This window comes from Beta vulgaris, chromosome 7, assembly GCF_026745355.1.
Source record: "Beta vulgaris subsp. vulgaris cultivar EL10 chromosome 7, EL10.2, whole genome shotgun sequence".
Taxonomy (NCBI): Eukaryota; Viridiplantae; Streptophyta; class Magnoliopsida; order Caryophyllales; family Amaranthaceae; genus Beta; species Beta vulgaris.
Window position 1 is genome coordinate 59,572,420 of NC_079208.1, and position 16,273 is coordinate 59,588,692.

The window sequence follows — 16,273 nt, forward strand, 5'->3', positions numbered from 1 at the left end:
GATCACTATATATACTAGTACTCCTACTGTCCTACATCTCTATCCTCTGTACAATCCTCTCTTCTCCTTTCTTTGTTAACAATGGCGTCGATTCGGCGACGGTGTTTCTCTCTCCTCGCAATCCTAACACTGATTCAAGTCAGCTTAGGAACTTCAAATCTTGCGGAAAAAGTGACACTAGATTTATACTATGAGAGCTTGTGTCCTTTTAGTGCTAATTTCATCTCTAATGAACTTCCTAACCTTTTCTTGAATGGATTAATTGACATTGTTGATCTTCGTCTTTTTCCATGGGGTAACGCCAGGCTTAATTCCGGCAATTTTGATTGCCAGGTCTTTTTTTCAAATTATCGTAACTTATACTTCCTCCGTTCTTTTTTAATTACAATGTTTTCTTATTGCAATTATTATCAAACTGAGGAAGTAACTAAAATTTCGTAATTAATTGGGCCTGTTCGGTATTATAGTTTTCTGATTTTTAATTTTCAAATCATATGATATATGTACTGTAATAAATAAAAAAATGTTATGCTATATGCCGCCTTTAGGGTTGCATATAACACATAAATACACTATTTAGAATGGAAATAAGTTGTGAATTTATGGAAATTTTTTGCATCAACCGATTTAATAAATGATCAATTAATGCAACTTATTTCCATTTTGAGCTTTTTATATACAGCCCTTAGGGCTCCATATAGCTTTTCCCATAAAAAAATAGTCAAATGTATTGCGAACATGATGATTTTGAAAACTGAATACTACAAAGTGAAAACCACTTTTTCTGGTTTCCTGTTTATGATTTTTAGTTTTTAAAAAAACTGAAAACAAAAAACGAGAACAAACGGGCTTGCTTTTTAATGAGTTGTTTTTTAATAAAATAATTATTTTTGTTGATTTCTTTGCAGCATGGTCCTGATGAATGCTTGCTTAATACCGTTGAAGCTTGTGCCATTGATACTTGGCCTAATCTGGTAAATTAAATATGTTGCTGATTTTTGCCATTGATGTTCATGAATTTTTTCCTTCATGCGTCTTACATATTCATGAATTAATTTTCCTGCATGCATCTACATATTTGGTGCAAATAATATATAGCTCGATCTATTTTCGAAGATAAATTTGATTTGATTTATATCTGATTATATCTTGTTTTTATTTTATACTTATTATAGATGTCGTTGGACCTTCAATAATTAAAGAGATTTCTCTTTTAAAAAATGGGTGAAGATCGATTTCATTATGTCATTCCCTTTGATCTACGTGTTAATCATGTTGCAATTTATTTTTTACTTCAATCTAACATCTTAAGAGTTTGGGAAGTTGAGATCACTTGGATCGATAATTTATTCTAAGGTGAAGAGAACATACGTGAAAGAGAATATAATTTCAATGGGTATAAGAAAGGAAATTGTAGATGCAAATGCATCTTAATACTTCAATATATGCATCTTTTGTAAGTGTATCTTTTGCATAGATAAGCAAATGTATACTAATCATTTTGTCAAATTTTGTGGTCATTTTGTCAAACTGTCTTAATTTGCGTCTTTTTGTGTGGATAAATGAACGTGTTTGTTGTTATATTAAAAGGACTAACTAGTTCTTGCCACAGACTTACAAGTCATACGATCTGTATTATTTAATGACGTGCATTTGAAATCTTCAAAAATAAAAATATATGTCTTTAAATGATTTATTTTCCCCCCACAAAGACTAACATGAGCATTATATTGTAGTTGGTTAGTGCATTAGTAGATCAAACGAGAAGTTATGTATTCGAATCTTGAAACACACATTTTTATAGTTTATTCTCTTATTTAATTGTACAGAGTAAATAAGAGTATATGTGGCATCATGACATTTGTTTGTTTTAAGTTTTAGATATATATATATATATAAATGTATGATGCGTATAAAACTCTATAACAGGATGACCACTTCCCATATATTAGTTGTGTTGAAACTCTGGTGTATGAGGGCAACTACACCAAATGGCCCATTTGTTTCAAGGAGTTTGATTTGGATCCAAATACTCTTACTGGTTGTTACAAGGGAGCACATGGCAAAAAGGTTAGCCTTCTTTCGTGCCCTATTTTCTTTGTTTCATGCAATCATTTTAGCCTCCCTTATTGATGTAATTAGTCCAATAACCTTCTATTTGTAACATTTGTTTGATCTTATTACTTCTTAATTATTCCCTCTGTTTCTAAATATCAGACTTGTAAATCACTTTTACATACTACCTCTGTTTTTATTTAGTTGCAACGTTTTGACTTTCACGCTTGCCAATGTACAATTTCAAATCGTTTTATCTCAAATTGTATGTAAGTAAAAATTATAAAAATTTGATATTATAAAAACTTACATCGAAACGAATCAAACAAGACCCCACATGACTATATTTTGTTTAACATATAAATCAATAAATGTGGTCAAATAAGAGAACATGAATAGTGCAATTTGTCAAACGTTGTAACTAAAAAAGAACGGAGGTAGTATATATTAAGAGGGTGTTTGGTATGGAAAATTTTGTTGTAGGAAACGGATTCAAATAAGTGTTTCCATTTCTAATTGTTTCTAATTGTTTGGTATGAGGGTTAAGTAACAAATACCGTTTCCAAGGGGAAACATAATCCCCCCATTTATTACCCTTATCAAACTAGTGGAAACAAATCACGTTTCCTTCCTAATCATAATCCTCTCAATTGTTTCCATTCCACTAGGATACCAAACAACAATTAAAGGTAACGGTTATTATTTCCATTTCCCCTCCTTATCCAAATCCTTTCCATTCCGTTTACGTTTTTCATACCAAACACCCTCTAAGAACTTATTTGACTTTAATTTATTTTGTATGGACGTTACACGTTAGGAGTCAACTTTATAGAAGTAGATTATGTAGGTAATCATCATATTAACATACAATCTTAGGTTGACATTATTATAAAATGACTTTTGGTGTTGTAGAATGACTCGATATTAGAACCTTTTTTTTCCGCTACAAGTCATTTAGTCAAATATAAATAGAGTAGTTGCGTTTTGTTGTTTGCGAGGGCATATGCATGCTTATATGAGTTATTTGACCCACTTAAATTTGAAACTCTCAAAAATTATCTTAAAATTTTGACTACGCAACTCATTGTTTTTCGCCTATATTTTCTGGATCCGCCAATTGTTGCTCATGAAGATACATGCATTCTTTTGATCCACTTGGGTATTGTACATACCTTTGATATTTTAGTAATCAACCTAAACCATTTATACATACTTCTATACTTTTGTCTTTGCAATAATTTGGTTGGTTTGATCATAACTTATCGAGTTTCATTTCATGCAGCTTGAGCTAAAGTATGCAAATCTAACTGCCCAACTCAATCCTCCTCATACATATGTGCCCTGGGTACTTGTAGCTGGCAAACCCATTTACCTGGTAAGAAATATTACAAATATGTTACTTTCCCCGTTTTATATTACTCGTTACACTTCTCAATTCACGGACTTTTAGGCAATTTTCAGAGAAGAGAGAGGTAGAGAGTAAAAAGAAAAGGGACCCGTGTAAGATAAGAGACATAGAGAGAGTTTATTGCCAAAAAATGAAGTGTAACAAGTAATGTGAAACTTCCCACAATGAAAAGTATAGCGTGTATTATGTAACGAAGTAATTATTTTGGTGTTGTTCAACTCGATTAATAACTAACCATACATTAATTTTCTATGTTATAGAATTATCCAAACTTTATGAGTTACATTTGCAAAGCTTACAAAGGACCAACACCTAGTGCTTGCAAGAAGGAATCTCTTGCAAGTATTCGGAGGAAGAAGACTAATGCTCACTTTGTCAGCTATACAGAACACACTGCAAATTAAAGCTTTGATTCTTACAGAATATTTGGTCCTTAATAACATCAATGAAAGATTAGATGATATATATAATATATGATGGTAGTTGTATGTAAAAGATGTCACGGTTGTTTTCAGATTTTCACTGTATTAAGAAGTTCTAAAAGCGTATAGTTACGTAAATAATGACATATCTGTCAAAGGGAGTAACACTTGCTAGTTGGTTTCGTTACTAGTTACTACTACGTTCGTTTTTTTAGTTGACTCGTTAACCTTTTTGAAAAATATATTATTAGTTGATATATTTCTTTTTCTAGCCATTTTATGAAAGAATAATGACACGAGATGGCCAGATGGGTCCTTTATGATCGGATGTGGAGCTAAAGTTATGATTAATACTTCATCCGTTTAAAAATAATTGCACCATTTGCATAGTGTTTACTATTTACATCTTACACTTTGATTATCTTTGGTGATTTATATTTTAGGAAAAACATAATCATATGAGATCTTGTTACATTCGTCTCAATGTATATTTTTTTAATATTAACTTTTTATAATTTTTACTCGTTGATAATTGAAGATATTAACATTTGAAACCATGCATCGACAATTATGAAAACATGAAATAGTACAACTATTTCTATACGGAGAGAGTACATCTTTTCCTCGTACAACGACCATTGGGCTAGTTGGCCTATCTATGAAGCGTGTCAAACTTTCCATCTTTTGTGGGCTGTATACTTGTTTGTAGAAAGTAGAAACGGATGCAAATCTAACCCAAAAGCCTCAGGAGCAGGCTTCCTCCTCAACTCTCAACCCTTTAAACCACAGGCAACATCATCCATCTATTATTATATGGCACGTACCAAGTTCTATTTTTCTTAAAAAATCCTTGAAAAAGAAAATTGATCATTATGTAACACATTTTAAATAAACATTAGGTGGTCCGCCCGTAGTGCTGCTCTGGTAGTGGTGGTGATGGTCCGCAAGAGTGAGGTGGTGTTCTAGTGATGGTGGTTAACGGGTGGAGGTGGTCCGTCGGTGGTGGTGGCTCCCAATGGTAGAGAGAGGTTAATATGGGTGAAGTTGGATGAGAGCTGAGAGAGTAGGAGTAGGGTGAAAGGGGGAGGGGTATGGGGTATTTAAAGAAAAAAAATACAGACGATTTCAAGTAAATACGGACGGTAAATGACGGATTGACGGTAGGGTGTATATTAGTCATCCTCTTTATCATTTTTCAATATGAGACTCGTTGCTCATGTATACGTGAGTTTTTTTCGCATCATATAAAAAGCAAAAAAATATGAACTTGATTTTGTTCATGAAATGTGACTTTTATAAAAAAAAGAAGTCACTATAATTCGATCTCCTATTACTGACCAAATAATTTTCAAAAAATTCCAATCAATTTAATTATGCAACTTAGTTCCTATGTTATATGTAACTTTTATTTATGTGACTATGTGAATCAAACAATTACTTAGAGTGTCGTAAACTCGTAACTAATAATTAAATTTACACACCATGTACTTGAATTTTGAATTTTTTATGTGTAACAATTGAATATACTTCGACCAACAATAAGCCACCTAGCCCTACCTCTTCTCTCTCACAACTACACGTCGAAACCTAAGAATTCCAACAACCAAAGGCAACCCTAGTGGATCGACCACCATGTGAGCCACCTTGGGCTCACGACAGCAGTCGAGCGAGAGTAATGAGTCACAACATAACATGACTCATATACATATCATGAGCCTAGATACCCAAGCAATAGCAGATTGTTGGGATTACTCATGCGGCAAGATGCGACACTCGTTGTTAATTGTTCGTTGTCCGGCCTGCAAACATCATCTGCTTCTTCTACTACATCGATCACCCATCTGAGGTTTGAATTCACCATCACTAGCATCTGACTAGCGACGCCCCTCTTCCTAGGCGGCTTTTTATCAACTTTACTTATGTTGGTTTTAGATGGAATATATGAACGGGCTCATAAAGCTTATTTAGGTTTAATTTATTTGTTTGGTTTAAATTTGAATGTATTAGCATTAGATTGTACTTCCGCTTTTGATTAATATACGATTTCTCGTTGTAAAAAAAAATCTTGAATTTTTGATAGTTGAATCATCCCAATTCTTTCCAATTCCACAACCTAGCCCGTATGCTTTGTGCTCCCCACCTCTCTTTCATCATGAGTAATGACTAATGACTAATGACCATTATTATTGATGGAAACCCTCCATGTAACAATCAAAAGAGTCCCAACACGCCTTCCCATCTCTTAAGTCACTCAATAAAGACAATTGCAGTTGTATATTTGTGCTCTACATTAAGTCAGCAAATTACTATTTTATGATGTAAACTTATCTATCAAAAATAACATCACTCCATTTGCCAAAAAATAAATAAATTACCTCCATATAAAACACAAAAAAAATATCTGAGTGACTGAGTCTTGATCCTGTTAATCAAACCATAAAGATTCCTGAAATCCTTTTGATAGGTGGCCCAAAAATTCTCAAAGATTCTCACACTGCCACCTCAACTCTTCCAACATTATCCACATAATTCAATATAATATCTGAGTTAATCCTAGACTGAGTTAGTCTTGAATATACCTAGATTGTTCATACTAATATTAGCGTGGATCAAAGCCATTCAAGTAATACAATGACTTTTTTCTCATATAGTCACCTTTTATAATCTAAAGTTACTGTGAGTTCGTGACTTGATCTTAAACATATGAATTGAGGATTATATAGCATTCGTCAAGGAGATTGTCAGAGCCGCGGCAAAATTACTACTGGCCGCGGCAAGATCAGCCCTGAAAAGAAGAAACTCGTCAGCATAGCTACGGGGTGCGGCCAGATCAGTTTCGATATGTTTTGTGAATGTGTCGAGCCGCTGGGCGCGGCAAATGTCGAGTACAACAGTGTTGGCTCATTAAACACCCTATTTCGTGTTTCCTTGACCTCTTTTACTCATATGTTATAAACCTAATAATATATTCTCTATGTGTGAGTTAATTAGGGTTTGATCATAAAAAACACAAGAGAGAGAAAACAATAAAGAAGTTTATAGAGAGAGCTTTGAGAGGTTCATTGAAGAGAGTATTTAAGTGATTCTCTTGTATATTGTATTCATTGTTCCATTTGAACCATAATGAAAGATCTCATCCCTATCCTGAGGACGTATCTATCAAATTGATAGTGAACCTCGTTAATTCTTGCGTGTTCTTTATTCGTTTTTTTCATGTTTTATTGTTTGTTTAATTTATTCACTTTCGTTGCAATAGTTACATTAATCTACCATTATTTAACATAGTGACATTTTCTATATATATAATAATAACTCTTTCTTACATTAGTTTATTACTCTATGATGCAAATTACAATTTATAACATAGTTATCCTTTTCCCCTCACATAGTCATCCTTCACAATCAATAGCTACTTCTCTATTATATCTATTATTTTTAAAATAGTAGTAACTGTTTTTTCATAAATCACATATATTATTAGGTTCACACTAAATTTAGTGCACACCATATCCATATAAATCCTGAAGATATTAACTAATTGAGTACTAAATTATGTTAGCCAATAATATAAAAATTACCAACAATCTTAAGGAAAATAATCACCAATTACTCTCCATTCTCTCTTCTAAAATCATCTTTTCCCATACAACATTTATTCAAATAAATGAAAAATCTTTATTATATCTCTTAGATTCTACTTGCATAAATTACCGTGAAAAAAAAGAAAATGGGAACTATATTTTGAAACGAAATATATATATATATATATATATATATATGCCTTATTCTTTTGAACGAACTGAAGTGACCTGACCAGTTGACTTCACCTAAACAGAAGTAAGGGCCTGTTCTCTTCGGCATAAAACAGCTGAACTGAACTGAACTGAACTGAACTGAATTGAACTGAACTGAACTGAACTGAACTGAATTGAACTGAACTGAATTGAACTGAACTGAACTGAATTGAACTGAAATGAATAGTGATATGTGAGAGTAAAAGTATTGTCAAGAGCTGAACTGAACTGGTCTGAACTGAACTGAACTGAAATGAATTGAATTGAACTGAACTGAATTGAACTGAACTGAACTGAAAATAAGCTGGGGAGAACAGGCCCTAAGGTGAAGTAACATAGTGATATACATATTTTTTTTCTTAATATAAATACATTACGAGTTGATCCCTATTTTTTCCCATTTGCCATCATCTTTAAAACTTAACTTTCTCCCTTTTTTCTAGTGTTACCTTAATTAATTTTGCAAAAAATGGCATCACTTATGCGACACTGTTTCTCTATCCTAGTATACCTTTCATTCATCCAAGCTTCCTTAGGAAGCTCAAATTCAGCAGGAAAAGTACCATTAGATTTATACTACGAAAGTTTATGTCCATATTGTGCTAATTTCATCGTCAACGAACTTCCCATCATCTTCAAAAATGGAATTATCGACATAGTTGATCTTCGCCTTTTTCCTTGGGGAAATGCTAGGCTCACTTCTAATAACTCCTTTATTTGCCAGGTCTTTTATTTATTAATACTTCTTACTGTTAAACATAATTGTTTTAGAAAAAAATTGAGATTTTTATTGTTGAGATTAATAAGTTATGACTGATTAATTTTGTTTTTTGATTGTGGTTTCAGCATGGTCCTAATGAATGTTTGTTTAATACTGTTGAAGCTTGTGCAATTGATGCTTGGCCTAATCTGGTAAAACCTTTGTTCATATTTGCGTTCATGTTTAATTTAGAAGTGAATGACGATATTGGGGCCGTCTGATACTCCTTTCGTCTCATAATATAGTGCTTGATTCTCTTATAAGGTCAAACCTTTATATTTTTTTGACTAAATATTCTAATTAATATATGGGAAAAGCTAAATGCAGCCCTTAGGGCTGCATATAAGAACCTATAAATGGAAATTATTTTGTAAAACAAGCATTAATGACCTTGATAAATGCATGCTTTTTGCCATAAATAACCAACTTTATACTAGTTTAGAAAAGGTATTTAATGCTTATATGCAGCCCTAAGGGCTGCATTTAGCATTACACTTAATATATATGTATAAAATAATCCATGCGGGGCTGTGATGATGTAGGAACTTGTTAGGTTCGACTCAATTTATATTTTCATAATAACATTTTTTTCTTAATTTTATCAAATACGAAATTAGAGATATCGAAGGTCAAAGGTATGTCTTGGAGACCATGTAGAAGGGAAACCAACACTATACTATGAGACGGATGGAGTATAATTTAGAGATTTTGTGCAAAATTAAATTATAATGATTGAAACTTTTTGGTGAACAGAAAGAGACAGAAGAGTCATTAATGGAGTTTTCTCGGAGAACAGAAAGAGACGAAGCAGAATACTAGATAGAAACTAACTTATTTGAAATTGCATCAAATATTACACTCGATAAATTAAAAAGAAACAACTTGTAATTAGATTTTTTTATAAAAACTTTGAACAGACAACTAATAGAATTGAGCCCTTATATTTTTGAGACTTGTACGCAGTTACTCACCATATACATGCTTTAGCCATCTCTGACGATATTGATCATATATTCTTAATATTTTTCTTATTTATAGTATTTTCTTAATTCATTACTTTATAAGTCAACATATTTAAAATCGAAGGAAGTATAAACAACATAAAGTTCGATTCAAGTTTCAACTCAATTTAACTCAAAAGAGTAGGGCTAATTTACTTGAAGTGTGTATTAAACATTTAAACAACCTGAAATGGCAAATATTGTATTGTTTTGGACTTTGATGATTGCGCCTTAATAAAATAGACGTGTTTCGTAATTAAGTGGCGAATGAGACGTTAATCTTTACTCTTTCACAGGATGATCACTTCCCATTTATTAAGTGTGTTGAGAGTCAGATTCATGAGGGTAAGTACACTCAGTGGGCCACTTGTTTCAAGGAGTTGGGTTTGGATCCAAAACCTGTTACTAGTTGTTACAACGGTGCATATGGAAAACAGGTCAGCTTTCTTTGCTGGTGTATTATAATTTTATCATGCCAAAGTCTCTATAGTGCTCTCGAGATCACCGGGCCTGTTCTTTTCGACATAAAACAGCTGAACTGCACTAAACTGAAATGAATAGTGATATGTGAGAGTAAAAGTATTGTCCAAAGTTGAACTGAATTGACCTGATCTGAATTGAACTGAAAATAAGATAGGGAGAACAAACCCCTAATCTAGATGCTCTCTTTCGCATTTTTTCACATTTTATATTTGCTCATTTATGTGACAAATATGCAAACACTTGGGAGCATATAGTTCTAGCTTTTTAGGTGCCTCCACGAGCACCTAAAAGGCAAAAATCAAATATGTAGTTCATGTTAGTTTGTCTTTTAGGGGAGAATTTTAGTTTATCCGGGCAATTTAGTAAATTCACTTGATACACATCCAATTTTAGTTCCTCCTTAACCAAAATTAACATTTTCTTTGTACCATCAATTAGTTTTGGGTTTTAATATATTAAACATCTCTATTCTATATGGGAAGAGGGGTAGGACACCAAAATATTAGAAGCCCCATTTTACTCTCATTACATCTTTATTCTAACTGCTTACTTTAATTTAAAAATAAAAAAGAAACTAACTAATTAATTTAAAAAATAAAAAAGACATTACAAAAAGAAAACCTTCAACAATTCAAATATCCCTAATTTATCAAATATAATTAACAATTAATTTAATTTTTTATATTCTCTAAAAAAAATTCTACGTATTTTGGCACGCATCGCGTGCATATAAAAACTAGTGAAATATATGTTTACTTACCAACTTGGCATATTTACATATCTTGTATAAGCATTCGAAAATAATAATCACAGATTTATATGATTAGATCCATTCGGGTCAATTTTTTTTTTTGAGGGGAAAAGAGAAGTGCATTAATCCATAGACAAATTGTCCATCAGTACATACGGAGCCACAGCTTGGGGAACGTGATTCTCCCAACATTGTTCAACTCCAAAAGGCACAACTCTAGCTAAGTTATGGGCAACAGCATTCCCATCCCTTTTAACATGAACAAAACTAACTGAATTAAAAACATAACTCAAAGCCAACACATCTCCTAAAATAAAATCAAGATCCGAGTAATATAGCACAGCTTTTGTTAATCTTGTGGTGACTACTTGTGAATCCGACTCCACCAGAACATCCCGCAGTCCGTGATCCTTTGCCAACCGCACACCTAGATGAATAGCTTTGCATTCTGCAATCTCCGGAGGCCACCAGGCTCGACATCTGCGAACAGCCGAAAAGCATCCTCTCCCATCTGAGTCTCGAGCAACCACCCCTAACCCAATCCAGCCATCATTCCCCACACATGCGTCAGTATTAACTTTAATAATTCCAGGAGGTGGAGCTCGCCATTTAGATGAACTTGCTACTGTAGCTTTTTGCTTCCCACCATAAATGCGTGTAGAGTACAATGCAAATTCGTCACTTTGCCTTCCTGCTCTTTGGGCTATAATAGCGATCGGTTGCGATTTGTTTTCAAAGACCCATCCATTTCTTTCGGCCCACACATTCCAAGCTAGATAGCAACCTTTTTTAACCATCTTTTTCTCAAGCGCCTCCCATCTTACCAAGGTGTCACAGAACTCCTCCTGCTCAATTCCTAACGCCATATCTTTGCATCCATAGTCATCCCATATGCATTTAATCTTTGGGCAGCAAAACAGCACATGCTGCCATGTTTCCTCGTCGTTTGCACACCACGGACAAAGAGCCTCATCAATGAGATGGCGAGTTTTAAGGGTCATTCGAACCGGCAAGGAATTTGTACATACACGCCATAGGAAATGACGGACTTTAGGAGAGACTTCCAAGCCCCACAACACACTCCAAGCCTTATGAAAATCATCCAACCTTCCTCCCTTTCTAAGCATATACGCTGTTTTAACAGAATAGATACCATCTTTTGAGTAAGCCCATGTAATCTCATCTTGTAAGTGTCTGGAGCTCAAAGGAATGGCTAAAATGCACCTTTGATCACGTTCGGTAAAGTGCGCCTCTATTAACTCCACCTTCCACTCCCTCCTCTCTTCGTCAATCAGATCATTCACACTAATCAACCCATCCACTCTATCACTAGTAATAAATCTGCCTTCTTCATCGCCCACCCATGCCTCATCCCAAATATCAATCTCCTTGCCATCACCAACTCTCCAGATTGTCCCCTCCCGCACCAAACTCTTTGCACTCCAAATACTACTCCAGGAATAGCTAGGAGAATACCCAAGTCTTGCTTTAAAAATGTCTCCGTGGGGGTAATACTTAGCACTCAAGACTCGACTTAATAGGGAATTTTTATTTCGCAGTAACCTCCAAATTTGTTTTCCCAACAACGCATCATTAAACACAGCAAGATCTTTAAAACCCATACCTCCCATACATTTTGGTTTGCACATCTTTTTCCAGCTTACCCAATGCATTTTTCTTTCTTCACCTCTACCTCCCCACCAGAATCGAGCCATAGCAGAATGAATTTCCTGAATAACAGCTACTGGAATCTTGTAAACCCCCATCAAATAAGTGGGAAGAGTTTGAATGACTGCTTTAATCAAAACTTCCTTACCTGCTCTAGAGAGAAGTTTCTCCTTCCACCCTCTTAGTTTCTTCCATACTCTGTCCAGCAGCTCCCTAAAAACCACCTTCTTTGATCTACCACTACTAGTAGGGATCCCCAGATACTTCTGATGTTTTTCAACCTGCCTCATATGGAGAAGAGCCATCAAGTCTTCTTTCTGCGAACAGTTTACCCCATTACTAAAAGACACCTCCGACTTTCGTATTAATTTTCTGGCCGGATGCTGCTTCATATTTGTTGAGAATTTCAACTATTGATAAGCATTCCTGTCGGGTAGCTCTAGTAAACAAAAGACTGTCGTCTGCAAAGAGAAGATGAGAAATCTCTGGACCATTTCTGCTAGCTTTCGCACCATGAAGTTCTCTGGCATTCACTTTCTGCTGAATCATCTGGGAAAAGGCATCTGCCACTAATATAAACAAAAAGGGGGACAGAGGATCACCCTGTCTCAAACCTCGAGAAGGTGCAACTGAACCACAAACTGCACCATTGATAACAAAGGAGTACGAGACCGTCGTCACACAACTCATCACCAAGTTTACCCACCTCCCATCAAAGCCCATCGTCAGTAATAGTTTTCTCAGAAACCCCCATTCCACTCTATCATAGGCTTTGCTCATATCAAGCTTCATCGCCATCAACCCTTTCCTGCTATTATTCCGTTTTTTCATGGAGTGAAAAATTTCCAGAGCTATGAGAGAGTTATCAGATATCATTCTCCCTGGCACAAAAGCACTCTGGTTCTCCGTTACAATATCAGAAAGAAAATGTTTAAGTCTCAGAACAAGAGCTTTGGAGGCAATTTTATACAACACATTACAGAGACTGATAGGCCTAAATTCAGCAACAACAGTGGGAGACTTCACTTTAGGGATAAGAGCTGAAAATAAGATAGGGAGAACAAACCCCTAATCTAGATGCTCTCTTTCGCATTTTTTCACATTTTATATTTGCTCATTTATGTGACAAATATGCAAACACTTGGGAGCATATAGTTCTAGCTTTTTAGGTGCCTCCACGAGCACCTAAAAGGCTAAAAATCAAATATGTAGTTCATGTTAGTTTGTCTCTTTAGGGGAGAATTTTAGTTTATCCGGGCAATTTAGTAAATTCACTTGATACACATCCAATTTTAGTTCCTCCTTAACCAAAATTAACATTTTCTTTGTACCATCAATTAGTTTTGGGTTTTAATATATTAAACATCTCTATTCTATATGGGAAGAGGGGTAGGACACCAAAATATTAGAAGCCCCATTTTACTCTCATTACATCTTTATTCTAACTGCTTACTTTAATTTAAAAATAAAAAAGAAACTAACTAATTAATTTAAAAAATAAAAAAGACATTACAAAAAGAAAACCTTCAACAATTCAAATATCCCTAATTTATCAAATATAATTAACAATTAATTTAATTTTTTATATTCTCTAAAAAAAATTCTACGTATTTTGGCACGCATCGCGTGCATATAAAAACTAGTGAAATATATGTTTACTTACCAACTTGGCATATTTACATATCTTGTATAAGCATTCGAAAATAATAATCACAGATTTATATGATTAGATCCATTCGGGTCAATTAATTATAAGGTTACCAACAAAAATTAGTTTATTTGGCCAAAAAAGGTGTAACTAATTTCTTAGGTAAATTACTTACTTTTTTAGGATCATTGGGTAAATCACTAAAACATAGAGAATTATATAAAAAGTTAACCTTTTCTTATCGTTGGATTAACCATATTTCGTTTTTAATACGTGGTTCAATCAATGAGATCATCTGGTTAAATAACGAATATATTAGAATTCAAGGTGTTCTTAAAGAAATTGTCACCTTATCAAATGTAGTAATCGATCATCATTATTAGATCATATTTATTATCATTTCCTTAATTACGCGAAGTTGAGACTTGGAACATAACAATTAATTGGGTGCACTACAATCGTTTTGGTGTCTTATATATGTTGGTTGATCTTAATTAATTGATTTTCATACAGCTTGTGTTAAAGTATGCAAGAATAACGGCTGCACTGATACCTCCTCACCAATATGTGCCCTGGGTAGTTGTAGCCGGCAAACCCCTTCTTGAGGTTAGAAATATCAATTCTATTATTTCCTCCGTTTTAATCTAGTTGTGACATTTTCATTTAGGTAATAGCTTATCTCTATCTCTCTCATATCACATGTGGACCTTTTGTTTTCTTTCTATATATCTCTCTTCTCTTCGAAAATCACCTAAGAATCCGTAATTTTAAAAGTGTCACAGCTATATTCAAACAGAGGAAGGGCCTGTTCTCCTCGGCATAAAACAGCTGAACTGAATTGAATTGAATTGAAGTGAACTGAATTGAACTGAACTGATCTGAACTCAATTGAACTGAATTGAACTGAAATGAATAGTGATATGTGAGAGTAAAAGTATTGTCAAGAGCTGAACTGAACTGGTCTGAACTGAACTGATCTGAACTGAACTGATCTGAACTGAACTGATCTGAACTGAACTGAACTGAACTGAAAATAAGCTGGGGAGAACAGGCTCGAAGTATCTACTATCTTCATTGCCGATCCTTTTTTTTCTTCAAAAACCATTAATAACCAATCTTGTTTCAACTTTTGTTTTATAGGATTATGAAAACTTCATAAGTTACATCTGCAAAGCTTACAAAGGGATTCCACCTAGTGCTTGTAAAAAAGCCTCCTTTGCAAGTGTTGTGAAGCAGAAGACTAAAAATGTTCGTCCTATTTCCTACAATGAACACACCACAAAGTTGTCATTTCTAATGAAAATTTGGTCTGTTATAACATCGTAGGGGAAGCAAGTAGAAGACATCGTTGTTGTTTTTCATAGTGTCGAGTTAAGTCATGAACTCATGTATCACGATATATAAAGGTTAGATAGTTGTTATGTAATTTTAACGAGTCTGTAGATTATATAGGATATATGTTAATTTCACTCCTAGCTTTGTATTTGATGTCTACAGATAATAATTTTACTCTCGAGGTTTATTTGTTATTATTGTAATTTAAAAAAATTGTTATTAGAATCTTAATTTTAATACTATAGTTGTATATTGTATACATTGCACATAATTGTGTCGAAACTAAAATAATGAGGAGACACCTAACTATACAAGTCACTATAAAAGTAGAGCATGCACCTTCCTTTAGGTATAATACATATTTATTCGATATAGAATGCACCCTCATATCTAGTTTATTTTTTTTTGCCATAAGTAAGGTTTTAACGAACTTTTTATAACTTGACACTAAATAGTTATTCACGCAATTCATCAAATTTTACTTTAATTACTTGGTGTATAAATTGGAGTAGGGCAATATATGTTATTACTTCCTTGTTAAATCGTGAGTCTACTTCTTGCATGAATGTAAAAATGGCACGAGAGTGAGCTGAGCCAGAAAGTAGTCATGATATAAAGCATATCAAGGGCACAAAGTAGTAGAATTCGGACCATGAGCCATGTTCTAGGTTAAGAATTTTAGATGGAAAATCATGACTTGACACCAAGTTCGTGGATCATGCATGCCATTCTTAGACCTTGATTTTCAATCTTTGTCCAGGACGGCAATGAGACGGAACAACTCACGAGCTACTCGATGAGACCGATTCGCTCAAAACTAAATTTGAATGAGCTCGTCTCGAGATGTTTTCAAACTGAATTGAATTGTTCGATACTCGACTCGAAAACTCATAAGAAACTCAAAAACGTACAATTATCAATCATTACTAGAAGCAAAATGCTTTAATG

At 34.0% G+C, this 16,273-nt stretch overlaps 2 protein-coding genes across 4 annotated transcripts; both read left to right on the forward strand.

Moving 5' to 3' along the window:
* Positions 1-16: 16 nt before the first annotated feature.
* Positions 17-3,962, forward strand: LOC104900235 (gamma-interferon-responsive lysosomal thiol protein). Its single transcript, XM_010687612.4, has 5 exons — positions 17-333; positions 909-974; positions 1,930-2,070; positions 3,338-3,430; positions 3,724-3,962. Exons 1-5 carry the CDS (start codon positions 82-84, stop codon positions 3,865-3,867), a joined length of 696 nt encoding a protein of 231 aa, XP_010685914.2. The 5' UTR covers positions 17-81; the 3' UTR covers positions 3,868-3,962.
* Positions 3,963-8,060: 4,098 nt separating this feature from the next.
* On the forward strand, positions 8,061-16,272 carry LOC104900236 (gamma-interferon-responsive lysosomal thiol protein). 3 transcript variants are annotated; one of them, XM_010687613.4, is made up of 5 exons: positions 8,064-8,403; positions 8,526-8,591; positions 9,737-9,877; positions 14,504-14,596; positions 15,131-15,584. In XM_010687613.4, exons 1-5 carry the CDS (start codon positions 8,149-8,151, stop codon positions 15,314-15,316), a joined length of 741 nt encoding a protein of 246 aa, XP_010685915.2. In that variant the 5' UTR covers positions 8,064-8,148; the 3' UTR covers positions 15,317-15,584. The 3 variants fall into 3 exon arrangements, with proteins under 3 accessions (XP_048503697.1, XP_048503696.1, XP_010685915.2); XM_048647740.2 differs by lacking the exons at positions 14,504-14,596; positions 15,131-15,584 and adding an exon at positions 16,086-16,272 and having other exon boundaries at positions 8,061-8,403; XM_048647739.2 differs by lacking the exon at positions 14,504-14,596 and having other exon boundaries at positions 8,063-8,403.
* Position 16,273: the final 1 nt, after the last annotated feature.